At 50.5% G+C, this 27,941-nt stretch overlaps 1 protein-coding gene across 1 annotated transcript; it reads left to right on the forward strand.

Annotated features, from left to right (window-relative positions):
• The first annotated feature begins 22 nt into the window (after positions 1 to 22).
• On the forward strand, positions 23 to 27,327 carry NAE1 (NEDD8 activating enzyme E1 subunit 1). The gene is made up of 19 exons (XM_078881973.1): positions 23 to 117; positions 5,761 to 5,864; positions 6,097 to 6,157; positions 6,273 to 6,303; positions 8,861 to 8,932; positions 9,739 to 9,818; positions 10,366 to 10,585; positions 12,230 to 12,292; positions 12,437 to 12,500; positions 15,758 to 15,849; positions 17,192 to 17,251; positions 17,668 to 17,804; positions 18,773 to 18,848; positions 18,981 to 19,020; positions 20,203 to 20,289; positions 21,682 to 21,774; positions 22,504 to 22,618; positions 23,213 to 23,262; positions 24,605 to 27,327. The coding sequence occupies exons 1-19, from the start codon at positions 50 to 52 to the stop codon at positions 24,712 to 24,714; spliced, it is 1,623 nt and encodes a 540-aa protein (XP_078738099.1). The 5' UTR covers positions 23 to 49; the 3' UTR covers positions 24,715 to 27,327.
• Positions 27,328 to 27,941: the final 614 nt, after the last annotated feature.

Consider the following 27,941-nt stretch of genomic DNA (forward strand, 5'->3'; position numbering starts at 1 on the left):
CGCGAATCGCGCCGTCACTGCCCCTGACGGTAACCAGCCAACGGCGGCCATGGCCTTAGCCGTCAAGAGCTGCACGCTCGCGAAAGAGAAAGAGAGGAAATATGACCGACAGCTGAGGTGAATGCCATCCATTGCGACGTCCGCGGTCTCGCGCGCTCTCCGTTTTGTGTTTTGTTTTTGAGGGAGGCGCGGGAAGCCGGCGGCGAGAACCGGCGCTTGTTTGTGAATCGGGCACGCCGGTAGGCCTGCGGCGTTGCCTGAAAGTTGTGCCGGGGACGGGCGATGTTTCCCCGCAGGCGAAATGTAGCGTGGGGGGTGGGGGGGCCGGTGTTGTTGGGGGTCAAAAATGTAAGTTGTTGTGCTGACGTTTCGTTGTCCTTACCTGAAGAAGGACGCTTGTGTTGCGCCCGAAACGTCGTGATTTGATTTAATTTCATTTTAGTTTTCATTCAATTTTGTTTACTTACTTTTTTACCTACGTGACTTTACCGAAAAAACCACTGGTTCTTCACGTTCTGTAGATGTAGATGCCACTGGTTCTTCACGTTCTGTAGATGCCACTGGTTCTTCATGTTCTGTAGATGTAGATGCCACTGGTTTTTCACGTTCTGTAGATGTAGATGCCACTGGTTCTTCACGTTCTGTAGATGTAGATGCCATTGGTTCTTCATGTTCTGTAGATGTAGATGCCACTGGTTCTTCATGTTCTGTAGATGTAGATGCCACTGGTTCTTCACGTTCTGTAGATGTAGATGCCACTGGTTCTTCACGTTCTGTAGATGTAGATGGCACTGGTTCTTCATGTTCTGCAGATGTAGATGCCACTGGTTCTTCACGTCCTGTAGATGTAGATGCCACTGGTTCTCCACGTTCTGCAGATGTAGATGCCACTGGTTCTTCACGTTCTGTAGATGTAGATGCCACTGGTTCTTCACGTTCTGTAGATGTAGATTCCACTGGTTCTTCACGTTCTGTAGATGTAGATGCCACTGGTTCTTCATGTTCTGCAGATGTAGATGCCACTGGTTCTTCATGTTCTGCAGATGTAGATGCCACTGGTTCTTCACGTTCTGCAGATGTAGATGCCACTGGTTCTTCACGTTCTGTAGATGTAGATTCCACTGGTTCTTCACGTTCTGTAGATGTAGATTCCACTGGTTCTTCACGTTCTTTAGATGTAGATGCCACTGGTTCTTCATGTTCTGCAGATGTAGATGCCACTGGTTCTTCATGTTCTGCAGATGTAGATGCCACTGGTTCTTCACGTTCTGCAGATGTAGATGCCACTGGTTCTTCATGTTCTGTAGATGTAGATGCCACTGGTTCTTCATGTTCTGCAGATGTAGATGCCACTGGTTCTTCACGTTCTGCAGATGTAGATGCCACTGGTTCTTCATGTTCTGCAGATGTAGATGCCACTGGTTCTTCACGTTCTGTAGATGTAGATGCCACTGGTTCTTCACGTTCTGCAGATGTAGATGCCACTGGTTCTTCACGTTCTGTAGATGTAGATTCCACTGGTTCTTCACGTTCTGTAGATGTAGATGCCACTGGTTCTTCAAGTTCTGCAGATGTAGATGCCACTGGTTCTTCATGTTCTGCAGATGTAGATGCCACTGGTTCTTCATGTTCTGTAGATGTAGATGCCACTGGTTCTTCATGTTCTGTAGATGTAGATGCCACTGGTTCTTCATGTTCTGTAGATGTAGATGCCACTGGTTCTTCATGTTCTGCAGATGTAGATGCCACTGGTTCTTCACGTCCTGCAGATGTAGATGCCACTGGTTCTTCATGTTCTGCAGATGTAGATGCCACTGGTTCTTCATGTTCTGTAGATGTAGATGCCACTGGTTCTTCACGTTCTGTAGATGTAGATGCCACTGGTTCTTCATGTTCTGTAGATGTAGATGCCACTGGTTCTTCATGTTCTGCAGATGTAGATGCCACTGGTTCTTCACGTCCTGCAGATGTAGATGCCACTGGTTCTTCATGTTCTGCAGATGTAGATGCCACTGGTTCTTCATGTTCTGCAGATGTAGATGCCACTGGTTCTTCACGTTCTGCAGATGTAGATGCCACTGGTTCTTCATGTTCTGCAGATGTAGATGCCACTGGTTCTTCACGTTCTGTAGATGTAGATGCCACTGGTTCTTCACGTTCTGCAGATGTAGATGCCACTGGTTCTTCATGTTCTGCAGATGTAGATGCCACTGGTTCTTCACGTTCTGTAGATGTAGATGCCACTGGTTCTTCATTTTATGTAGATGTAGATGCCACTGGTTCTTCATGTTCTGCAGATGTAGATGCCACTGGTTCTTCACGTTCTGCAGATGTAGATACCACTGGTTCTTCACGTTCTGTAGATGTAGATGCCATTGGTTCTTCACGTTCTGCAGATGTAGATGCCACTGGTTCTTCACGTTCTACAAATGTAGATGCCTCTGGTTCTTCACGTTCTATAGATGTAGATGCCACTGGTTCTTCATTTTATGTAGATGTAGATGCCACTGGTTCTTCATGTTCTGCAGATGTAGATGCCACTGGTTCTTCACGTTCTGTAGATGTAGATGCCACTGGTTCTTCACGTTCTGTAGATGTAGATGACATTGGTTCTTCACGTTCTGCAGATGTAGATGCCACTGGTTCTTCACGTTCTACAGATGTAGATGCCACTGGTTCTTCACGTTCTGTAGATGTAAATGCCACTGGTTCTTCACGTTCTGCAGATGTAGATGCCACTGGTTCTTCACGTTCTGTAGATGTAGATGCCACTTGCGGTCACGAAAACTTCAAATCTAGAATTAGGGTCGAGTGTTGTTGGGGTCGGTTCGCTTCGGAGTCCACCGGAGTCCACCTCTTTAAAGTCTCGGCCGCAATGTTTTTTTTTATCACGAGTTTTTGTTGTTGTTGTTTATATAGCCCCGTGACATTGGTGGAAACTCCACATTGCTCTGGCGCGAGCGGGCTCTTGTCAGTAGGGAAATGAACTCGCTTGGGATTCCCACAAAGTGGTTCTTGATTTAACGACCATGGTTGGTGTGATGGGCAGAGTCGACCCGGCTCATCACACTTGCCGCGGTGTATAAATGTTTCTTGTATTTTGTCAATCCACCGCTGGATGAGAGCCTCCCCACGCCGGTGGGTTTGCTGGGTTTTTGTTTCACCATACTTCACCACGCCGGTCAGTGCGGGTTGAATGCGGGTAGCACACACGTGGGTACATGGAGGTACTGTGCAATAATGGGGGTTTCCTTCACTGACCTCTGCTCAGAGTGCGTGGAGGGGAGTTGAGTGAGATGAGAGGGGAGAGGCAGGAGAGTGTGTGGAGGGAAGTTGAGTGAGATGACAGGGGAGAGGCAGGAGAGTGCGTGGAGGGGAGTGGAGTGAGATGAGAGAGGAGAGGTAGGAGAGTGCGTGGAGGGGAGTGGAGTGAGATGAGAGGGGAGAGGCAGGAGAGTGTGTGGAGGGAAGTTGAGTGAGATGACAGGGGAGAGGCAGGAGAGTGCGTGGAGGGGAGTGGAGTAAGATGAGAGGGGAGAGGCAGGAGAGTGCGTGGAGGGGAGTGGAGTGAGATGAGAGGGGAGAGGCAGGAGAGTGTGTCGAGGAGAGTAGAGTGAGATGAGAGGGGAGAGGTAGGAGAGTGCGTGGAGGGGAGTGGAGTGAGATGAGAGAGGAGAGGTAGGAGAGTGTGTCGAGGGGAGTAGAGTGAGATGAGAGGGGAGAGGTAGGAGAGTGCGTGGAAGGGAGTGGAGTGAGATGAGAGGAGAGAGGTAGGAGAGTGCGTGGAGGGGAGTGGAGTGAGGGGAGAGGTAGGAGAGTGCGTGGAGGGGAGTGGATTGAGATGAGAGAGGAGAGGTCAGAGAGTGCGTGGAAGGGAGTGGAGTGAGATGAGAGGGGAGAGGTAGGAGAGTGCGTGGAGGGGAGTGGATTGAGATGAGAGAGGAGAGGTCAGAGAGTGCGTGGAAGGGAGTGGAGTGAAATGAGAGGGGAGAGGTAGGAGAGTGCGTGGATGGGAGTGGAGTGGAGTGAGATGAGAGAGGTAGGAGAGTGCGTGGAGGGGAGTGGAGTGAGATGAGAGAGGAGAGGTAGGAGAGTGCGTGGAGGGGAGTGGAGTGAGATGAGAGGGGAGAGGTAGGAGAGTGCGTGGAGGGGAGTGGAGTGAGATGAGAGAGGAGAGGTAGGAGAGTGCGTGGAGGGGAGTGGAGTGAGATGAGAGGGGAGAGGTAGGAGAGTGCGTGGAGGTGGAGTGGATTGAGATGAGAGAGGAGAGGTCAGAGAGTGCGTGGAGGGGAGTGGAGTGAGATGAGAGAGGTAGGAGAGTGCGTGGAGGGGAGTGGAGTGAGATGAGAGAGGAGAGGTAGGAGAGTGCGTGGAGGGGAGTGGAGTGAGATGAGAGGGGAGAGGTAGGAGAGTGCGTGGAGGGGAGTGGATTGAGATGAGAGGGGAGAGGTAGGAGAGTGCGTGTAGGGGAGTGGAGTGAGATGAGATGAGAGGTAGGAGAGTGCGTGGAGGGGAGTGGAGTGAGATGAGAGGGGAGAGGTAGGAGAGTGCGTGGAGGGGAGTGGATTGAGATGAGAGAGGAGAGGTCAGAGAGTGCGTGGAAGGGATTGGAGTGAAATGAGAGGGGAGAGGTAGGAGAGTGCGTGGAGGGGAGTGGAGTGAGATGAGAGGGGAGAGGTAGGAGAGTGCGTGGAGGGGAGTGGAGTGAGATGAGAGAGGAGAGGTCAGAGAGTGCGTGGAAGGGAGTGGAGTGAGATGAGAGGGGAGAGGTAGGAGAGTGCGTGGAGGGGAGTGGATTGAGATGAGAGAGGAGAAGTCAGAGAGTGCGTGGAAGGGAGTGGAGTGAAATGAGAGGGGAGAGGTAGGAGAGTGCGTGGAGGGGAGTGGAGTGGAGTGAGATGAGAGAGGTAGGAGAGTGCGTGGAGGGGAGTGGAGTGAGATGAGAGAGGAGAGGTAGGAGAGTGCGTGGAGGGGAGTGGAGTGAGATGAGAGGGGAGAGGTAGGAGAGTGCGTGGAGGGGAGTGGAGTGAGATGAGAGAGGAGAGGTAGGAGAGTGCGTGGAGGGGAGTGGAGTGAGATGAGAGGGGAGAGGTAGGAGAGTGCGTGGAGGGGAGTGGAGTGAGATGAGAGGGGAGAGGTAGGAGAGTGCGTGGAGGGGAGTGGAGTGAGATGAGAGGGGAGAGGTAGGAGAGTGCGTGTAGGGGAGTGGAGTGAGATGAGATGAGAGGTAGGAGAGTGCGTGGAGGGGAGTGGAGTGAGATGAGAGGGGAGAGGCAGGAGAGTGCGTGGAGGGGAGTGGAGTGGAGTGAGATGAGATGAGAGGCAGGAGAGTGCGTGGAGGGGAGTGGAGTGAGATGAGAGGGGAGAGGCAGGAGAGTGCGTGGAGGGGAGTAGAGTGAGATGAGAGAGGAGAGGTAGGAGAGTGCGTGGAGGGGAGTGGAGTGAGATGAGAGGGGAGAGGTAGGAGAGTGCGTGTAGGGGAGTGGAGTGAGATGAGATGAGAGGTAGGAGAGTGCGTGGAGGGGAGTGGAGTGAGATGAGAGGGGAGAGGCAGGAGAGTGCGTGGAGGGGAGTGGAGTGAGATGAGAGGGGAGAGGTAGGAGAGTGCGTGGAGGGGAGTGGAGTGAGATGAGAGAGGAGAGGCAGCGAGCCTGCATTTCAATACACGTCTTACGCTTCTCCCCTTCAATCGGTGTCCCTCTTCATAGAGCCCAAGACTGACCATTCCGTTTTTTTTCATCAACGTTGGGCGTGTGACAGGCTGTGGGGCGACCATGGGCAGCAAGCCTTGGAGAACGCCCACGTGTGTCTGATCAACGCCAGCGCCACGGGAACCGAGATCCTGAAAAACCTGGTGCTGCCTGGTGCGTGCCTCCGTCCACTCCTTCTCGCATCGAGGCAGGGAAGGGAGAAGGACACTTCGAGCCCATGATAAATGCTTCCCTTATCGAATTCATGAATTTCATTGACAAGGCAAAAACTCTGCTCGCGGGGGGTTAAAACCCAGCTATTGCGCTCACAACAACGGGTGGGTGAAATGTAAAACTTGCATGGAAGGTTGTGCGTTGACACTTTAATTTCTTGTTCCCGTTTCAGGCATTGGCGCCTTTACGATTTTGGATGGGAACAAAGTCAGTGGGGAAGATATTGGCAACAAGTAAGGTTTCTTACACGTGTTGAATTTGCCTTCTCATCGCAGTGCTATTCATTTAAATACACGACGATTGCAGCTTTGTGTGATCCTAAAACATTTTCTGTTTTTGTTGTAACAGTTTCTTTTTGGACAAGAGCAGCATTGGCGAGGTAATGAAATGCATGTTGGGGTGTCCTTTGTAAGGGTCGTTCATCATTTATAGATTTTTCGATTATTATTATTTTAACACGTAGGCTTTCGCGACCAATATTATTCATAATATAGGTTATTGGGTCAGATCGCGTTATTTATAAATGTGTCGTAACCCTCCACCACCCGACACGGCCAAACAGTAAAAAATGTGTCACGATTTTCTAAGGACAAATTAATTGACTTCTTTAGCCCACCGGTGTGTTGAAGAGAGAATCAACAGCATTTTAAAATTTGAGTAGCACGACGTTTCGCTGATAATTACAATCAGCTTCATCGGGCAAGAATGGTGAAGCTCTCCTGTTGCTTCCGGTCTTAAATAGAGCAGCATCAGGGTGACATCATCATTTAATTATTATTATTTTGGCAATCGGATATGAAAATTTCACAAACTAGATAGTCCAATCCTGTTTTATTGTAGGAACGATTGAACCGATTGGCTCGGGCTAATATTCAAAGTGCAGGGCGCATGCTCAATGTAATTGGTCAGTGGCAGATTTGAAGCTTTCGTGACTGCAAGGATTCATATTCTTAGGTTTTTTCGGTAAAGTCACGCAGGTAAAAAATAATAAAAATAAAATAATAATTAAATCACGACGTTTCGGAGGCAACACAAGTCTCTGTCTTTTACAGTAAATTTGGCTGTGACGGTCCCACCTGAAGACGGAGACTTGTGTTGCCTCCGAAACGTTGTGATTTAATTTAGTTATTTTCATTTTATTATTATTTTATTATTCTTATTATTTTTACCTACGTGACTTTACCGAAAAAACCCAAGAGTATGGTCAGTGGCAGCCAAAGAAATGCACCAGCGCCAGGGATCATCAGGCACGGTGTGGTTCATTTGAACAGACACACAAAGACAAAGATTCCATGTGTAGCCTTAACAGACCATAGGTGCAAGTGCTGTTAGCGAGCACCTATGAAGGCCGGCACAGTACACGAGGGGGTGGGTGGCCAGCACCAAGCCCGACCACCTTTGTCTCCCCAGTGGCGATGTTTGCACATCGCACCGGGTACTCAATTGAGGCTGAGTCGAGCTAGGGGGAAGCCCATGACCAGTTCAGTTAATGGTCACTCATGTTGGCCATGAGCGGGAATCGAAACCTATGATGCTTTTCACGTTCTTTTTTTCGCAATGCAATTATCAAAAATACAACAACAAAAACAACATTATCAACCCCGAGCCCATTCACGGTTCTAGTTTCCACGTCTTTACTCAGTCAGGCCCCTCCCGATGCCGCATGGCAGTGTTTGAACGGTTTTCCCCAATGCAAAACAAGCCACAGTGCATTTGTGGCCATGCAAGCCAAGTACACCACTGTAGTCTGTACTCATGAAAGAGATACAGAGACCCATAGAGATATTCAATAAAGACAAGCTACAGCAGTTTAATACTGGTAGGAACCTCCTGGTTACACCAGCCCACAGGGATTATTGTGTATGTCCGTCCGTCGTGCAGGGAGGGGCTGGGTGGGGAGGGAGGGGCTGGGTGGGGAGGGGAGGGTGGGGCTGGGTGGGGAGGGGAGGGTGGGGAGGGGAGGGGTGGAGAGGGTGGAGAGGGGCTGGGTGGGGAGGGGCTGGGTGGGGAGGGTGGGGCTGGGTGGGGGGTGGGAGGGGTGGGGCTAGGTGGGGGGTGGGAGGGGTGGGGCTGGATGGGGAGGGGCTGGTCACCCCGTGGTGCCCTTCTAAAACTCAAAGTTTAACCTACTCACGCCGGCTTGTGCCCGCCCTCACAGTTCGGCATATTTGCGGAATACACCACGCCGCCGTTGACCCTGGCCATTGACCGAGCAACCCAACGTTCCTACCAGCTCCCTCCACAGGAATGTGTTTGTGGCCAGCAACCAAAATTAGGGACCCAAATAGCAAAGCGACTGGTCTGCACTCCTTCAACGGAGGAGGAACAGCAAACCGACACAAACTCTCTCCTGAAGTCCTCCCGTCGTGGCTAGCAGACCTCGACACCGGCATTTATCTCCTGGACATGTTTCTGCCATTGTGCTCAGGGATATTATAAAAAATGTTGAGAAATTGACCACCACGTGGCACGCAACGATGGGCCGGGCCGTGCGTTCATGAGTTTAGTGCTCAAAAATTGGGTTTTCTTCTCGTAACATAATCAGTAATCTTACGAGGGCTAGGGTCAGAGTTTTGTGATGACCAAGGGCTGTGACCAAGGTCGTAGGTTACGATGCATGTGTTGAGTAGTTGCGATGGACGTACTCGGAGACGGAGGTGAGTTAGGGGCTTCCGCCAGGGTTTATTAACAAGTATCACTATAAAGGGTTCCCTCTTCACCCCTTCCACTATCCCCATTCCTCCAGTGACCCCGCTTACGTCACGGGGTCTCCCTTAAATACCCTCTGAGGCGTGACGTCACGTGCACTGCCCAGCGCGTGCGACCCCACGTCCCGTGATGTCACCGCACCGGACAGCGCACACGACGCCACCACTCTCCTCTACTCCTCTACACTTGTATAGAGAAGGACATTCTAGGCCGTGCTTGTGTTGCAGAGTCGAGCGAAGACGGCGATGCATCTCATCCAGGAGCTGAACAGCGACGTGTCTGGAAACTTTGTTGAGGAGGTAAGACGACAGACGGAGTTTTAAGTCGCTCGTTTGAGGAAGTTTATTGTTTAGTAGCAGGCGATAGGGCATCATCGGGACCGCTCTTTTTTACACGCTTTTATTTAACTCACTTCGTCTGTTGTATCCTCAAAAAAGAAATCTTGTAACTCAATTTTTACCCACTTCCCAATGTGCTATCGACTGCGAACTTAAAATAGCTATGTCATACTGATGACAACACGATATTCTATCATTGAAAATCCAAAACATGTATTTTAAAACTTTTTACACGCTTTTATTTAACTTACTGTATGTGTTGTCGTATCCAAAAATCTTGTAACTCAATTTCAACCGTAATCCCAATGTCGTATCGACTGCAAACTTGGTATAGCTGTGTCATACTGATGACAATACTATATTCTATCATTGAAAATTAAAAATAAATATTTTTTAACAATCTTTTTTACGCCCTAATTGTCGACGCTCAACTCACGTTGGCTGTAAATCACCACGGGGTCCCTGACTTCACGGCAAGCCTCGGGGAGCCACGCCGAGGGGAGGGGGATGTGGAAGGAGGGGAGGGGCGATGGGGGAAGGGGGCAGGGGGAGGGGCAGCTCGGACAGTACATTTCATTAAAGCGTGTTTAGAAAAAAGTATTTTTAAATTTTTTATTTATTTCCATTGAGACCTCGGATACTTATGAGAAGCAAACATTTTACATGCAGAAAGATCGGTGTGGGAAAAAAAATCATGAAACGTTTACAGATTTTAAACGTTCACGCGGCAATTTTCCGACGTGAATTTTTGTCTTTTAATGCAACAGGCTGTGGAGAAAGTCTTAGAAAAGGAGCCCACGTTCTTTCACAAGTTCACCGTGGTCATCACCACACAGCTGCCGCAAAGGTAATGCACCAGCCGCCCGGAACCTCGCCTCACGCCGCGCTTTCCTCACCGTTCCCCCTCCGACCCCTCGCGTCGTCACACGGCGACCCCTCGCGTCATCACGCGGCGACCCCTCGCGTCGTCACACCGCGACCCCTCATGACGTCACACGGCGACCCCTCGCGTCGTCACGTGGCGACCCCTCGCGTCGTCACGCCGCGACCCCTCGCGTCGTCACACGGCGACCCCTCGCGACATCACACCGTGACCCCTCGCGTCGTCACACCGTGACCCCTCGTGACGTCACACAGCGACCCCTCGTGTCGTCACGTGGCGACCCCTCGCGTCGTCACGCCGCGACCCCTCGCGTCGTCACACGGCGACCCCTCGCGTCGTCACGCAGCGACCCCTCGCGTCGTCACACGGCGACCCCTCACGTCGTCACACGGCGACCCCTCGCGGCGACCCCTCCAACCCTCGCGTCGTCACACGGTTGGTTACGCACGGCGCGAAAGAAGCAGTTCAACGTACGCACGTTTCCGCCGCGTCCGCACCCTCCGTCCGACAGCACGCTGCTGCGGCTGGCGGCGGCGCTGTGGCAGGCGGGCGTGCCGCTGCTGGCGTGCCGAGCCTACGGCATGGCGGGCTACATGCGCGTGGCACTTCGCGAGCACACGGTCGTCGAGTCGCACCCGGACAACGCGCTCGAGGACCTGCGCCTCGACCGTCCCTTCCCGGCGCTCGTCAAACACCTGGCTTCCTGCGACCTGGCCCTCCTCGACAAGAAGGTGCTCCACACTTGCCCACCACCCTCACCTCACCCCCCACACACACACTCTCGGTGAACTCCGTGTCACACAATTGGACGTCGTGCGCAGGAGGTGGATGGATGATGGGGCTGCCTTGCTGTGCGAGATGGAGTGGGCTTTGGGGAGGCCTTCATCCCAGCAGAGGCTAGATTATGGCCAAAACTAAAAAAAGAACTCTTGACTAAGATAATTGGTTTTTTACCCTTCTATCTGGCAACAAAACTGACACCTTTTTTTACAAGGAGTCATGTTTGCATAGACCACAATACCTGCAGTCATAATGCATTATAACTCTCTGGCAACAAAACTGACACCTTTTTTTACAAGGAGTCATGTTTGCATAGACCACAATACCAGCAGTCATAATGCATTATAACTGCAGGTATTGTGGTCTATGCAAACATGACTCCTTGTAAAAAAAAGGTGTCAGTTTTGTTGCCAGATAGAAGGGTAAAAAGCCAATTATCATATTTTTTACTGGCAAATGAGGTTCCAATGGTGTAAACTCTTGACTAATTTGAGCTGTCTAGCTCTTTTTCGGAAGCGACCTGGCCACAAATGATAGCTCAACGAGGTGGCTTATCATCACGTGGATATTTATAGCAGCCAAATACTCCTCTTCTTGGTTCTTTCGGTAAAGTCACGTAGAAGGGAAATAATAAAATAATAAAAATCAAACATAATCAAATACAATTCTCACGACGTTTCAGCCACAACGCAAGCAGCCGTCCTCAGGTGAAGAACAGGTCTGTCGGAAAGACAGCGTCTGAATGAAACACCACCAAGCTTGGCAGCGTATATTTAAGCTGGGTTAGAGGAGGGAGCCTTGACAAAAAAAAAATTCAGCCAAATACTCTTAAACACGTGATGTTGATTCTCAATGTGGAAGGACGCAAACTCGAACCCACGTCCTCCTGCACACCAGGCCAGGGAGTTAACATCTGGCCACCGCTGCGCCCCATCTCCCGCTATAAGAGCTTCACGACCGCCTTCGTCGTCTTATGCCACGTGGCAGAATTACGTGTGCATGTGTGTGCGTGTATTTGTGCGTAGCGAATGGCAGTTGTTATTCATAATGAACGTTTTTGGGTTAGATCGCGTTATTTATAAATGTGTCGTAACCCTCCACCACCCGACACGGCCAATCAGCAAAAAAGTGTCACGTTGACAAAAGACAAATAGTTCACTGCTTTAGCCCACCGGTGTGTTGAGGCGTGAAATCATTTATAAATAACGCGTTTTAACCCAAAAACGTTGATTATGAATAATATTGGTCGCGAAAGCCTACGTGTTAAGCGGTTGTTATTTTTTGCGTGCGCGTGTGTTTGTACGTGTACACAAGCATTGATGGCTTGTGGCACCGTGTTACGCTCCCGATGGCCGAAGTTTGTTCAGCAGTCATGGATAGTATCAGTAGCTTGTGGCATTTGAACCGTGTCCTGATCCGCCCCTAGGTTGATTCAGCCTTAAATGAGTAATTTGCTAATTGAGTACGCAGGTCTCTTGAAAAAAATTATACTTCTGATCTCAGTAGATTGTCACTTGCCTTTGCCACCAATAGACTGTTTAGAATACGCTTGTGATCATTGTCTTTCTGTGTGTGTGTGCGTGTGTGATCAACAGGAGCACAGTCATACGCCATGGCTGGTGGTGGTAGCCAAGTATCTGGACGTGTGGAGGTCGCAGGTGATGGTCGTCCTTCGCCCGGTTCCCTCCCGTCACCGTGCTCGCTGCTTGTTTCTTAAACGTTGCCCCGTCTCTCTCTCGCTCTCTCTTTCTCCTGTGCCCGTGTCGTTCTCTTACACTGTGACCCTGTGCGTGTTCTTGCAGCACGATGGCAGTCTGCCCAAGAACTACAAGGAGAAGGACCAGTTTAAGGAGCTGATCAGGCAAGGTATGGCAATCGCTTGAGCGCTTCTCCTCGTCCGTGCCAGCTCCGTGTGTAGGTGTCTGGTGGAGTTGCTACCATCACAGATTGCGATGCACACTCTTAGGTTTTTTCGGTAAATTCACGTAGGTAAAAATAAATAATAAATAATAAATAGTGAAAATAATCGAAATTAAATAATAAATCACGGCGTTTCAGAGGCAACACAAGTCTCCGTCATCAGGTGGGACCGTCACAGCTGAATTGACTGTATAATACTGTATAATAACGTGACTTTATATTCTTAGGTTTTTTCAGTAAAGTCACGTAGGTAAAAAATTAAAATTAATAAAAGTAAAATAAAAATAAAAATCACGACGTTTCGATTGCAACACAAGCAATCGTCATCAGGTATAAATGAAATAGCAACAAAAAATTCTAACCAGAAAAACTATAGACAGACATATAAGCAGACAGATATCACCAAGATACATAGAGAGAGAGTGACACAGGTACAGAGAGGGGGATCGTCTCTGTGGGGTGGCCTTAAATAGGCAGAGGGGGCGGTGGCAGAGAGGTGGAGGGGGTTAGATAAAAAATTAACATACCGAAAAAACCTAAGAGTTTGAATCCTTGCACTCACGAAAGCTTCAAATCTAGAATTAGATTGTGATGCCTTGGGGGTGGGGAGGGTGGGGGGCTTCGTTCCCAGTACGGCTGGTGACCCCACTACAACACTCCCAAACTTAGAGAGCATGGCAACGCATCACGCGGATTTTATAATACAGGTAGTCCCCGAGTTACGATGGGGTCCGACTTACGATATTTCGATCTTACGATGGCGATAGCGATACGACAAAATTGCCATCGATAACCTTAACATCGTTCAAGTGTGCAGACGACGGACAGAATCTTGGTGAGTACGGTACAATGTGATACGTAACGATACGTTCAATGCATGGTGTGATACGTAGCTTTAGCGATTTCATTTTAGGGTTCCCACGATACGATACGTTCAATGCATGTTTAAAGTTTTTACAGCAGATAGGATTGTTTCCTGAAAAAAACTTTCTATTAAATTGCAGTTCACAAAGGTAGGCTAAGAATTTACCTTGCTTTTTTTACTTTACATTTTACAGTATTGTAATTAATAAATACATAGAGTTTATACAGTACGGTACTGTAAATTGCTGTTTTGCTAAATTATCACCATTCTTTAAGACTCCTGGGTAGGCTAGGCCATCTTCGACTTACGATATTTTCGACTTACGATAGGGTCGTCGTAACGCATCCACATCGTAAGTAGAAGACTACCTGTAATTACCGGTCCTTGCACACCTCCGTGTGGTGTCCACTCTTATAAAAGCTGGTTTAGCTCTGGGTTTTCCTCCTGCTACTGCAGAGTGAACTATTTGTTTTATTTCACCAGGCTAAGGCCCACTGAGCTACGTAGATATTTTTAAATCCTTTATATTAAGTTCACTTGCTTGCTTGCGCGCTTACGACCGTGCAAATCTTTCGGTCGTTTTTTAACCCACTTCCCGTGATCCAATCGAGCTGTCATTTTGCACACAGACTCGTTGTGCGTGACAATTTATTTTCGTGAAATTTTTTTTCCAAATTTTTCCACTTTTTAGGAAAAAAAAATTCATATTTAATTTAAAATACCAATGTGATAAAAATAAAACTCTTACTTAAGGAAAACAGAAATGAATAATAAAATAAAACCGATGCCACGCATATAATGGATTTATAGTGAAAAATTTGTTTTTACGGGTTCTTTTTTTCAGGGAGTAACCTGGCTATCGCAAATGATAGCTCAAAGAGGTTGCTTATCATGTGGAAATGTATGAGCAGCCATATACTCTAAATGCACGTTTGTAACTGTGGAGAGAAAAATAGGGAAGACGCGGAGAAAATTAACCCGTAAAAACAAAGTTTTTCACTATAAATCCTTTATATGCGTGGCGGCTAGAGTCCTCTCGTCCTCTGGCTTGAGATGGCTGCCACCTATGGGTCAGATGAATGGCTGCCACCATTAAGCAATTGGTAATTAAATATAATTTATTTTTTCCTAAAACGTGTAAAATTTTGGAAAAAAATTGTCACGAAAATAAATTGTCACGCACAACGAGTCTGTGTGCAAAATGTCAGCTCGATTGGATCACGGGAAGTGGGTTAAAAAACGACCGAAAGATTTGCACGGTCGTAAGCGCGCAAGCAAGCAAGCAAGTGAACTTAATATAAAGGATTTAAAAAATCCACACGATCACACATGCAAACTCCATGTATATTGGTGTCGGTTCTAGATTTGAAGCTTTCGTGACTGCAAGTATTCATACTCTTAGGTTTTTTCGGTAAAGTCACGTAGGTAAAACATAAATAATAAAAATCAATAATACAAATAATAGAAAATAATAGAATAAAAAAAATAGAAATACTTTTATTTATTTTCGATAAATTGTTCTATTATTTATTAATTTATTGTTATTATTTTACCTACATGACTTTACCGAAAAAACCTAAGAGTATTGGTGTCAGGGTTAGGATCAAATCCATGACCTGTATACCAGGCAAGGCAGTTAACATCTCGCCACCGCAGCACCCCATTGGATAGACATCTCCGGACAGAATACTGCTGCCTTGAGGTTGGATGCAGCTGTTCTGGGAAAATCCCCTTTTGTGTTATCCGTAAGTTTACATCCCGAATGCAGTGAGCTGTGAGTTTTTGTTGTGTGTGTGTAATAAAGGTCGTGGAAGCGACTTCTGGAATCCGGTCTTTATTTGTCTTTCGTTCACAAGACTCCCATCTTACTCCTTCACGCTGCTGACAGACAGCGTGAGAGGGAGAGAGACACGCATGGCCACGTGGCTGCCTGGACCCCGCTCCAGCGTGGCCTCACCCTCCGTTCGTTCCAGATCTGACCACGTGTTGTTCGTCTCCACCCCTTTTAATACCCGGGTCACGTGGTACCTTTCCGCCAATCCTAGTTACCCTCTATGGAATCTTCTAGACTCCATCGTACGCTCCCGGACCGCGCCCCTGACTCGTCCCCCCATTGGCTGTGGCTAAAGCCAGCAGAACCAATCCTCTACTTACAGATGTCACCTTCCCATGACGTCAGGGCCACGCCCCTAGACTTCACCCCATTGGCTATGGGCCAGGACCGGTAGAGCCAATCATCGTAACGAGGTGTGATCCATCAGCAACCCGGATATATCCTCACATTACATATGGATAGACGCCCCCTGCTAGCGGCTGATTGTACGGAGCGTTCTTGCAGGGATGATCAAGAACGAGCACGGAGCGTCGTCTGTCGAGGAGAACTTTGAGGAGGCCATCAAGAACACGACGACTGCTCTCAACCCAACACGGGTGAGCGAGGGCTGCTCCCTGCGTCTGCGTGTATGTATGTGTAATGCGAGCGTAAATGGGGTTCGCTGCTGGGCTCTGGCCCAATCATACGGCCCGGGGTATTGGGGGGCGGAGCCCAGTATGGGGGCATATGGGAGGGCCCGCCGTTCACCTCGGGTCCAATCGGAAGCGAGGTAAACGGGGGGTGGAGCCAGCAGGGCGCTATGGGAAGGCCGGATCTGACGGTCTGGAAGGGGAGGAGACAGGATCACGTGGTAGAGGGGATATAGGTGGGAGCCCGGAAGGGCTCCGGGTCAGTTGGAGTGAAGAAGCTGGACCACGTTGGGTGGCCGGAGGGGATCCGCGCCATCGGCCACGTGGCTGGAGGAGCTTCGGCACACCGTCGGCCAGCGGTGTGCGGACTGCGGGAGTGGAAGAGCTGACGAGGGAGCGCGTGCGGGGCGCGCGTGAGGAGACGCTGGTCCGCTGTCAGGACCAGCGGGGTGCAAGCAAGAAGCTAAATAAAAAGAGCAACGGAGACCAGCAGTGTGTGACGAAGTCTTTTATTACATATGTGTAGTGTCCTCCTCAGTGTGTGTGTGTAGCGCACGCAGTCGGAGACGAGGTAGTTGCAGCAGGCACCTTCTCTTTTATTTCCGTTACACCACTCCGGCCGTTCACACTCGCACGGATCGCCTCCTCTCTCGACCACGTTGCCGTACAGCCCGGCCTAGACACAACCCTGACCGCGTTGCACCGACGGCGTCGACCGAGACAGCCAAATACTCTCCGGCCGTACAATTATTGGGCGAAGGCGGCAGCGATGAAGGCGGCAGCGACAAAGGCGGCAAAGACGACGAGACGAGACGAGTCCACTCCCAGAACCGGCAGCCCGGAGCTCCCGCTCTCCGCAGCTTTTATTCCCCTCGGCGCAGCCTGGCTCTGCCCTGGCCGCGCCTCCCTTCACGAACCCACTAGCGGGCTCCAGGTGCCTCCCGATGAGGTCTTCCGTGACCCTTGCCCCAGTTCCTCTGCCCTGCCGGGGCACACACGCCGTAGACACGCTCCACGGCGTGTGCGCTTACTGTCCACCGCAGTTGCCGCTGCTGGACAGCAGTCGGCGCTGTGTCACTACATATGTATGTTGAACTTCTTGCGCGCCATACGTAGCCAACCGTGCTGATCGCAGGCGTCGATCGTAGTTGGTGAGGGGCTATCCCCTTCCTGCGACCAGCGCGCAACTTAGCCCACCGTGAGCTCCGTATCCGGGTGCCTTCCGCAATCAAAATATGGATTGCGTGTGTGGCGTTTAAATCGCACGCACAATCACATTTTTTATTTTTTTCGACTGCGCTTTGTCCAGATTCCTGATGGTATTCGGCAACTCTTCAGTGACCCCAGCTGTCAAAGCCTCTCGGCCAAGGTGAGCGGAAATGTCAGCCGAGTGCTCACTCAACTTCCTGTTCACTCACTCAACCTCATACTCACCCACACTCACCTCCTGCTCATTAACTCAACTTCCTACTCACCTAATTCACCCACACTCAACCTGCTGGTCACACACACTCAACCTCATACTCACCCACACTCAACCTCCTGCTCACTCACTCAACTTCATACTCACCCACACTCACCCACACTCAACCTCCTGCTCACTCACTCAACTTCATACTCACCCACACTCACCCACACTCAACCTCCTGCTCACTCACTCAACCTGCTGGTCACCCACACTCAACCTCATACTCACACTCAACCTGCTCACTTGCGCTTCAGTTCCTGCTCACTCACTCAACCTCCCGCTCGCCCACACTCAACCTCACGCGTTCCCGCCGCCAGAGCGCCGACTTCTGGGTGCTCGTGCGAGCGCTGCGAGACTTCGTGGAGGCCGAGGGGGCGGAGGGCGCGTTGCCGCTGCGTGGCTCCATCCCGGACATGATCGCCGACTCGGACAAGTTCGTGCGCCTCCAGAACGTGTGCGTGACCCCCGAGCCCCTCCGCCCTGGGGCGCCCGTCGCTGACCTTTGACCCCCGCCCCTTAGACAGACGTGCCGTGTCCTGGTTTGTCTTTTCACCGAGCCGCCTCGGGATCAACGTAAGCTAGGAAGAAGGAGTCGTGCGTTTGGACGGATTCCGGAACACTCCGCAATGTGCGTTTGTCCTGGCAGGCGGTTATTTAGCGGCGACGTTACGTTCCGAGCCGCGCGGAGAGAGACCACGTAGCACGGCGCACGCGATGCTATCCCATTGGCCGACAAGGCTTACCCTGTTTAACACGTAGGCTTTCGCGAACAATATTATTAATAATGAAGTTTTTTGGGTTAGATCGCGTTATTTATAAATGTGTCGTAACCCTCCACCGCTCGACACGGCCAAACAGTAAAAGATGTGTCACGTTTACAAAGGACTAAATAGTTCACTACTTTAGGCCACCGGTGTGTTGAATTTTAAATGATGTTGATTCACTCTTCAACACACCGGTGGGCTAAAGTAGTAAACTATTTGTCTTTTGTCAACGTGACACATTTTTTACTATTTGGCCATGCCGGGTGGTGGAGGGTTACGACACATTTATAAATAACGCGATCTAACCCAAAAAACCTTTATTATGAAGGCTTTTACCCTCTTAATCCTGGACCTTTTATCGCCTGGTGCTCGACGTTTTATCGCCAAGTGTTGGGAAAGCCCTTTGATCAACGTGACCCATTTTTCTGCAGGGTAGGTCACCAATAGCAACGTAGATTTACAATCGAGTATTGCTCATAGTGGACGACGCTTGAGCGTAGAGCGACAGAGCGTACGTTGATAATGCTTTCAAATTTAATTGTAAAGCCTTCAGAAATATGTCTCCCCAAACTCATCAGCATTGTTGGGCCACATCGATACCTCCTGTACTCCATCAGTGTGAATAGGTCATCAGTGTGACGACATTTTGCTGTTGCAGGTACCGGGAAAAAGCGAAGCAAGACGCTGATGCTGTTTGGAAGCTCACTGCTTCGTTGCTGCAATCTCTGGGGCGGGTGAGGCGCGTGGCACAGATACCGAACGTGCTCAGTTGTGATGAGTTGTTATGAATGGACGGTGAACGTGTCTTGAGGTTCGCATTGCCGAGCACGGAGGACTAACGCGGCCGCCGCTTGTGTGTTTCGCAGCCGGCGGACGGCATATCGGAGGGAGACGTGAGGCTGTTTTGTGAGTAACGTCACGTGGCACAGCATCCGTAGCCGTGCTCGGCCACCGCTTGGGTGCGCTGAAGCCGACCCTTTTATCTAATGGATAACACGGCGAAGAAGGGAGGGGGGCTCGGGTTAGAATCCCGACTAGGGTGCCTTTCTGCGTGTGTAGTTGGTGCATTCTCTCTCTCTCTTTCACACACCCTGTTCAGCATGGGTTTCCTCCCAAGTTCCCTGGTTTCTTCTTCGGGCTAAAAATAAATAAAAACCCAACATCCGATTTGCACGCTTTGCTACGTACAGTGCCAAGGAAGGGCGACGTACATTCACGCAAAATATGCCAAATGCTCTTTGGTTCTTTCGGTAAAGTGACGTATAAAGATAAAATAATAAATTAAATACTAGCATACGACGTTTCGATTGCAACACAAGCAATCGTCATCAGGTATAAATGAAATAGAAACACAAATCTAGTATACTTAGAAATGTAATGTAATTCAACAGAGAGTCGGATAACATAACAGTCAACACCCTACCTGGTTGATTACGTTCTTCCGGAGAATGCTAAATTTGAGAGAGATATAGAAACACAGAACCAGAGACATATAGACAGATATATAGACAGACATATAAGCAGACAGATATCACAGAGATACATAGAGAGAGATAAACATAGGCAATCGAAACGTCGTATGCTATTATTTTATTTCTTATTTTATCTTTATACGTCACTTTACCGAAAGAACCAAAAAGTAATTCCTGCAGTCACGAAAGTTCCAAATTAAGTTTATGCCAATGCTGATAAATAAGTAGCCTGCATCTTACTCGACCCAGCAGCAACATCACCCCCACTACAGAAACTTGGCAGCACACTCCCGGAAAAGTATCTTGATTCCATTACACTGTTATAATAAATATAAATATTATTATTGTTGATATGCAATATACCTTCCACAATTTGTGCTAACCCTACACAGGGTACAAAGCGTTATATCCATGGCTTAACTCATTATATCCACATCCAACATAACTCTCGCTACTACGGCTATGGCTACTAGCCACGTGTCACCTGCTACCTCTGTCCAGCGAGTGATAGCAGTGACCTCAACAAATATTCAGTGAGACGTGGAGGCCCCACCGCCCCCCCCACCCACCCAGCACATTTAACGTGGAGATTGTTGTCGTGTTGCTCCTCTCGCAGGCAAGCACGCGGCCTTCCTGCGCGTGGTGAGGTGTCGCTCGCTAGCCGAGGAGTACGACGCTGAGACCGCCCTCACCGCCGACATAGGTGACCTGCCGCGAGTTGCTAACCCACGACTGGACATTCTCCGTGTTCACGCGGTTGTTTCGTCTGCAGCGCCGCGGGTTGACTGGCTGTTCATCTGCAGTGCGCGCGGAGAGGGAGTGCAGTGGAGTGGAAGGGTGGGAGAGAGGGAGGGAGGGAGGGAGGGAGGGAGGGTGGGAGGGAGGGAGGGAGGGAGGGAGGGTGGGTGGGTGGGAGGGTGGGAGGGTGGGAGGGTGGGAGGGAGGGAGGGAGGGAGGGTGGGTGGGAGGGAGGGAGGGAGGGAGGGTGGGTGGGTGGGTGGGTGGGAGGGTGGGTGGGAGGGTGGGTGGGAGGGAGGGAGGGTGAGTGGGTGGGAGGGTGGGTGGGAGGGAGGGAGGGAGGGTGGGTGGGAAGGAGGGAGGGTGGGTGGGAGGGAGGGAGGGAGGGAGGGAGGGAGGGTGGGAGGGAGGGAGGGAGGGTGGGAGGGAGGGAGGGTGGGAGGGAGGGAGGGTGGGAGGGAGGGTGGGTGGGAGGGAGGGTGGGTGGGAGGGAGGGTGGGTGGGAGGGAGGGAGGGTGGGAGGGAGGGAGGGAGGGTGGGAGGGAGGGAGGGTGGGAGGGAGGGAGGGTGGGAGGGAGGGAGGGTGGGAGGGAGGGTGGGAGGGAGGGAGGGTGGGAGGGAGGGAGGGTGGGAGGGAGGGAGGGTGGGAGGGAGGGAGGGAGGGTGGGAGGGAGGGAGGGTGGGTGGGTGGGAGGGAGGGTGGGAGGGAGGGAGGGAGGGAGGGAGGGAGGGAGGGTGGGAGGGAGGGAGGGAGTCGCACGGCGTGTGATGTCGTCACACTGGCCGACAAGGCTTCTCCTTTTTGGTGCTGGCCGTTTTATCGCAAAGTGTTAATAAAAGCGCTTTGATCAACGTGACCGGTTTTCTATATAGCAACGCAGATTTACAGTCAAATATCGTTCATATTGGACGATGCTTGAGCGTAGAGCGACAGAGTTTACGTGATAATACTTTCAACTTTAGTTGGAGGGAGGGAGGGCACGGCCTGGTCATATCGTTACCCCTGGCCAAGCTGATCTTACCCATGTTTGTTGCTGTGTGTGTGTGCGCGCATCACTGCGCTACGAACCCGGCGATCCGAGTTGGATTCCCGTTCTCGGGCCAACACCAGTGACGATATCTAAGCTAATCCTGGGCCTCCCCCAGGTCGACTCGGCCTCAAACGAGAACTATACCTGGTGGGATGTGTAAGCATCGCCACTTGGTAGACAAAGTGGGCCGGGCGTGGTGCTGGCCACCCACCCCCCTCGTGTGCTGTTCCGGCCTTCATAGGTGGCATGTCGCAAACAGCACTCGCCACAACATTCTGTTAAGGCTATACGGGGGGGGGGGATCTTTGTTGTGCGCGTTTGTACAGGCAGTCAGCTGGAGTCGGCGGAAGGCGAGGCGGTGCTGTACGTCATGCTGCGGGCAGTGGACCGCTTTTACCAGCAGTACAGCCGCTACCCAGGTCTGAGCGCGCGTACCGCGTGTCCACACAAACCACAGCCGTTCGCCACTAAGTGGCCGTGACGTCACCACGGCGCCTGTGCCAGGCTATGTGCACTTTGAGGCACGTAAAGTGTCGAATGCCGGCTGGCTGGAGGTCACGGGGCAGACCCAAGTGCTATGGGGTTGACTGACTGATGTGACTGGCAGATGCATCAGCTGTACCCCCTACTATGCCAACGTGCCGCATGTGTACAAAGACCCCCCCGTATAGCCAGACTGTTTGGGCAAGTGCTGTTAATGTGCACCTATGAAGGCCGGCATGGCACACCAGGGGGTGAGTGGCCAGCACCACCCATTTGTCACCCCGGTGGGGATGTTTACACACCACACCAGGTACTCATTTGAAACTAATATACTATAAAAAAATATAAACTATTTTTATTTTACCAAGTTAAGGCTTACTGAGCTACGTAGCTTTTTTTCAGAAGTGACCTGGCCACAAATGGTAGCTCAACTGCGTGGCTTATCACGTGGAAATTTATCGCAAGACAAATACTCTAAACGCGTATTCCTAAACCTGGAGGGAAAAAACCAGAGGACCCGGAGAAAAATCCACGGGCAGAGAGACACGCAAACTTCAAATATACAGGGGTCAGTGTCGGGATCGAACCCACTACCTCCTGCATACCAGGCGAGGTAGTTACCATGTCACCCACCTGCAGCGCTCACGACTGCTGTCCCTGGCTAGGTGTGCGTGCCGAGGACGTGGACCGGGATGTGGCCGAGCTGCGGGCGTGCGTGGCCGGCCTGCTGCAGGAGTGGGGGCTCCGCTGTACCGTCAAGGACGAGTACCTGCACGAGTTGTACGTGCAGCGTCTCGCCGTCCGACGTCCCTCGGTTCCCATCCTACGGTCGCACGAGCCGAGCTCCGGAGTTCCCGCTCATCACCTTCTAGATGCTCCGTAGACTCGCCCCTGCCTACCTCGCCTCGCCCCGCTCAGCTCACTCCGCTCCCCTATACGCACTCTCTTCCCTCTACCCTCTCATCTCACTCCACTCCCCTCCACGCACACTCTCCTTTTACGTTATGTGCAACAATTTTACATTCATGATGAATCTCAAACATCCTCTGTGACATTGCAGGGGGTGGGGGGTCAACTGCCCATTTGCCCCCCCTCCCCTGTCCCCCGGGTTGCATGTTTCACCATCTGTTTAACCACGTGTTTAACCACGTGTTTTACCACGTGTTTTACCACGTGTTTAACCACGTGTTTAACCACCTGTTTAACCACGTGTTTAACCACCTGTTTAGCCACGCCTTTAAACACCTGTTTAGCCACGTCTTTAACCACGTGTTTAACCACGTCTTTAACCACGTATTTATCCACGTGTTTAACCACCTGTTTAACCACGGGTGTCTGAGCAAGCTGCCGCGTGTCTCTGCTGTTGTCTTGCAGCTGTCGTTACGGAGCGGCGGAGCCTCACACCGTCGCCTCCTTCATCGGAGGTGCGAGCGATTGAGACGAACGATTTCAACTCGTGTGTGCTGCGCGCGCAGCAGCCGAGACTTCATCGCAGCTTGAACCACCAATGCACTTCGGCCCGGGGAATTGCACTGACAGACGAGGGAGAGCAACGCTCGTATTAGAGAGAGAGAGAGAGACCACGCAAGTTAGAGGAATCGTGTTGATTGTAATGAAAAGTTAGTGGGCTTTGCCCAGGACCGGTCGCGAGCGGGGATGATGGTCGGTGGTCGAGACTGACGACAGAGTTGCAGGCAAAGGGAGGGAGCGGCCTCAAAAAGGGAAATCTGCCGTGGTTATGGAGCAATGAGAGTAGCTGACGTGCAGGTGCTAGTTGGAGTGTAAGTCGCAGGAGCGTGTGACGGATGGTGACTGAAAATGTTTCATTCAGTCGCTGGTAGACTGGAGTAAGTGGCGGATGCTAACGGCACTTCCAACAATGGTCAACAAAAAAAAACATTTTTTTCTGGCCTGGACTTTTGCAGCTGTTTTAGACTAATTTCAGGGTGCTGATTCCAAATCTCAGATTTTCTCTATCACATCTCATTTTTATGCTATCGGCATACCCCATTTTCATTGATTTTTACCCAAAATTAACTCTGTCACTTATGATTGCAAGTTGTTGCGAGTCAGTGACTGCTTTAGTGTTAAAATATGGTGCTGTATTTTTTGGATAGTGTGTTTATAATATCATATTATGTAGATATCCACATTCATTTAATATTTTTCTTCTGCAGTTTTTATTGAAAATGCATTATTTTATATCTCAAACACCTGATGTGATAGACAAAAACTGATGCCAGATTTGGAATAGCTTATGCCAGAAAAAGTGTGTTGACCAGTGTAATGGATGTGCCGTGCCGGATGCAAAAATGCTTCTCAGTTCTCTTACCAGAACATACCCGACTGAAATCTAAAGGTTAGGGGTCAGGGTTAATCATTTTCAGATTTTAGCAGAATGTAGAGTAAACACTGGCGACTCCGGACCCGCGCCGGGCACGGCTAGACGCGGTCGCGGCACGGGTCGGCTGCGCGGTGGAAAACTGCCGAGTCCTCAACTGCGTAGTCCTTCTTCTTGGTTCTTTCAGCGTCTCCCCGACAGACCTGGTCTTCACCTGCTTGTGTTGTGGCCAAAACGTCGTGAGAATTATTTTATTATGTTTTACTTTATTATTTCCATTCTACGTGACTTTACCGAAAGAACCAAGAAGATGAATCCCTGCAGTCACGAAAGCTTTACATCGAAATGTATGCGTAGTCCGGTGCGCGGAGCAACCAAAGCGACCGTCTCGCTCGTCCCCCACCCCTGCACCCCCACCTTCGCAGGAACCGCCGCGCAGGAGGCCATCAAAGTGATCACGCACCAGTTCGTGCCGTTCAACGACACGTTCATCTACAACGCGATGGCGCAGACTTCGCTCACGCTGCGCCTCTGAACCTCTCCGGGGATGGCGGGGAGGGGGGCCTTGACGTCGCCTGCCAGAGCCCCCCCCCCCCCCCCCCGTCTTCACGTCTCCCTTCAAATCGCCGGCCTGCATCCCTCCGTCAGCCTTCGTCGCGACCCACACCGACCCTCGCTCGGTGGACCATGAAACAAACCAACAGCGGCCCCCCACACGGCGACCCCCCCCCCCTCCCACGTCTCTCTGCCCACCAGCTGTTGTTCTAGCTCAGGGCTGAGGAACCATTGGCCCACGGGCCTGATGTGACCCACAACTTAATTTCACGAGACTCGTGGTCACGTACAGCCCGCAGGGACGATAGTCATCCGTCGCTGCAAGCAGTTTAGCCGCACTAATAAATGGGGTACTCGAGGGGAAAATATCTTTTGACCTGTCGATTTAAAGCTTTCGTGACTGCAGGGATTCATCTTCTTGGTTCTTTCGGTAAAGTCACGTAGAATGGAAATAATAAAATAATAAAAATAAAACAGACTGTCTTATCGACAGACCTGTTCTTCACCTGAGGACGCCTGCTTGCGTTGTGGCCGAAACGTCGTGAAAATAATTGTATTATGTTTTGTTTTTATTATTTTATTATTTCCATTCTACGTGACTTTACCGAAAGAACCAAGAAGATGAATCTTTGACCTGGCCACATCACGCTCGGTCACTGCCTGTCTCTGTCTCCTTTACGCCCGGTTGACGTGCACGTTGCGTTATTGGATAGCGCCAGGCTGCGTGTGTCAACGCGTAAATCCTATTTGGCCCTCGGGAAAGATTTCCCCTCCAACGTCGCTCGACGTTGCCGCTGAAGCGTGGGGCTCGCCGTGCGAAGGGCGTCACGCGCCGTGACGTGCGCGTGCGTCTTGAGCGGTCACTAAATTGAATTTGTTTCGCCAAGGAAAACTTCGCCTGAGCGTCGCGATTATTGTTTTCCCTTCCCAGACGGCTACCAACTGCGAGGGGGGGGGGGGGGTGTTTGACCAGCGCGTTCATTTGAGAGCGTTCTCACGGCACGTGCAAGGAAATTGGGAAAGTGTCCGGAGAACAGCCACGGGGCATGCGTGGGAGCGCACCCAGACCCGGCAGGGCGCAGTCGCTTCGTGGGCCTCCCTACGTGTCCCCAGCGCCCAACCTCGTCACGGCTCGGTCCCAAGCGGGAGTTGAGCCCCCGGGGTTTTTGCTTGGGTGACGGTGACCGACGCGGCACAAACAGCGATTTGTCGCAAGGGCTCGCGGGCCCGCGTTCATTCAACCCTCTAGATTTGAAGTTTTTGTGACTGCAAGGATCCATACCCTTGGTTCTTTCGGTAAAGTCACGTAGGTGAAGAAAATACAAATGTAAAAATAAAAATTAATGAATTAACTCACGACGTTTCGGGTGCAACACAAGCGTCCGTCATCAGGTGGTAACAACCACAGCAAGAATCAATTGCTGAAGCCGGCAGAAGAGCTGATTGTGACAAGGGATTAATTACTTCAGCAGTTGTTTCTTGCTGTGGTTGTCACCACCTGATGACGGACGCTTGTGTTGCGCCCGAAACGTCGTGATTTATTTTATTTATTAAATTTTCTTTACCGAAAGAACCAAGAGTATATTCAACCCTCGAATTTTACGTGCCACCACGCCGTCGATAAAATGGGCATCGTCGTCGCACATTGCAGCAGAACGGGAACGGTACAGGGGGCGATGGAGCCAGAGAAATGAAATGGAAACCCGTCACGACCTCAGCGGCTGACTCCGAGCAAAGTAACTTGGCAACCGAGCACAATGGATAGCCTAAAGGTAATCGGTAAATAAAGATGTCATCAATGAAAAGGAAGGCAAGTCTGAATGGCTGTCTTCTTCCACAGACCACGGAGTTGACAACGGATTGTTGCGGGGGTTGCACGGAGCAGTGCAGACATCCCTTGACCTGTTCCGCCACGTCCCCAACTCTGCACTTTCCCCACCACCACCATCAGCAGCAACTGCCGGTGACCAGGGCGGTGAAGCGTGCTCGCGCGATTGTTCACTTCAACAAAGGCGCTGGTTTTTAGGTTTCGTGGGTTGCCGTCAACTTTGCGTTGTTTGCTTTTTGTGCCGTCTTGTTCACTCCCCAATCATCACACTCGGAATATTTATTTGTACTGGAGGAATCCGATGAGCTATGAAGCTCGTTTTCGCAGATGTCCAGCTGCTCGCAATTTACTTCAACGGTACGCAAAGTGTAAATGTGCACAACCTCGCGCAGGCATCAGGAGAGCAATGGTTCAGTGGTAGGTTGACAACACGGCTGTACATTTTGCATATTCTGTGGCAGTCTGCAGCTGACTTTGGCTCACCGATGAGCCTTCGGTAAAGAGTGAACTGCATCTGGGTCTCGATTTAAAGCTTTCGTGACTGCAGGGATTCATCTTCTTGGTTCTTTCGGTAAAGTCACGTAGAAGGGAAATAATAAAAATTAAACATAATCAAATAATTATATTTAAAGCTTTCGTGACTGCAGGGATTCATCTTCTTGGTTCTTTCGGTAAATTCACGTAGAAGGGAAATAATAAAATAATAAAAATTAAACATAATAAAATAATTCTCACGACGTTTCGAGGACGGCTGCTTGTGTTGTGGCCGAAACGTCGTGAGAATTATTTTATGTTTTATTTTATTATTTTATTATTTCCCTTCTACGTGACTTTACCGAAAGAACCAAGAAGCTGCATCTGTGTCTCCCAAACTCAGTGGCCTGGTGATGCATCTCTGAACAGGCCTGTCCGCCACAATGTCAAGCAGTGTTTGAGATTCAAATGTACATTTCTCTTTTTAAAATTATGTTTAATCCCTCTTAAGCAGAATTGACTTAATAAAACACAAATGTATATTTCTTCTAAATCAACATCACGAAATCCCACCACTTGGCTTTCTTTCGTACAATTCTGCGTGGCATATTTAACCTGACGTTTCTTGAGCATGTTGGTAACTTGTGGAGGGAACTTGGAATTCCGAGGCAAGACCCAAGCACACTGGAAGTGCGATGTGAAACCATCATCGTCTCTGGGCAGATAAATTAGGTTCAAGAATGACAGAGAGCCTCTTGCCCTTGGAACGCCAGCCACTGTCCACAGTGTACCCACTGCGATGCCTGGGATCAGACACCGGTGATAGCAAACCAAATACAGGGACGAGTTAGAGGTCTGTTCGTAAGTCGATTTGTTGGTAAGTTCAACTTAACTCGTGTCGATTG

This window comes from Lampetra fluviatilis, chromosome 63, assembly GCF_964198595.1.
Source record: "Lampetra fluviatilis chromosome 63, kcLamFluv1.1, whole genome shotgun sequence".
Classification (NCBI taxonomy): domain Eukaryota; kingdom Metazoa; phylum Chordata; class Hyperoartia; order Petromyzontiformes; family Petromyzontidae; genus Lampetra; species Lampetra fluviatilis.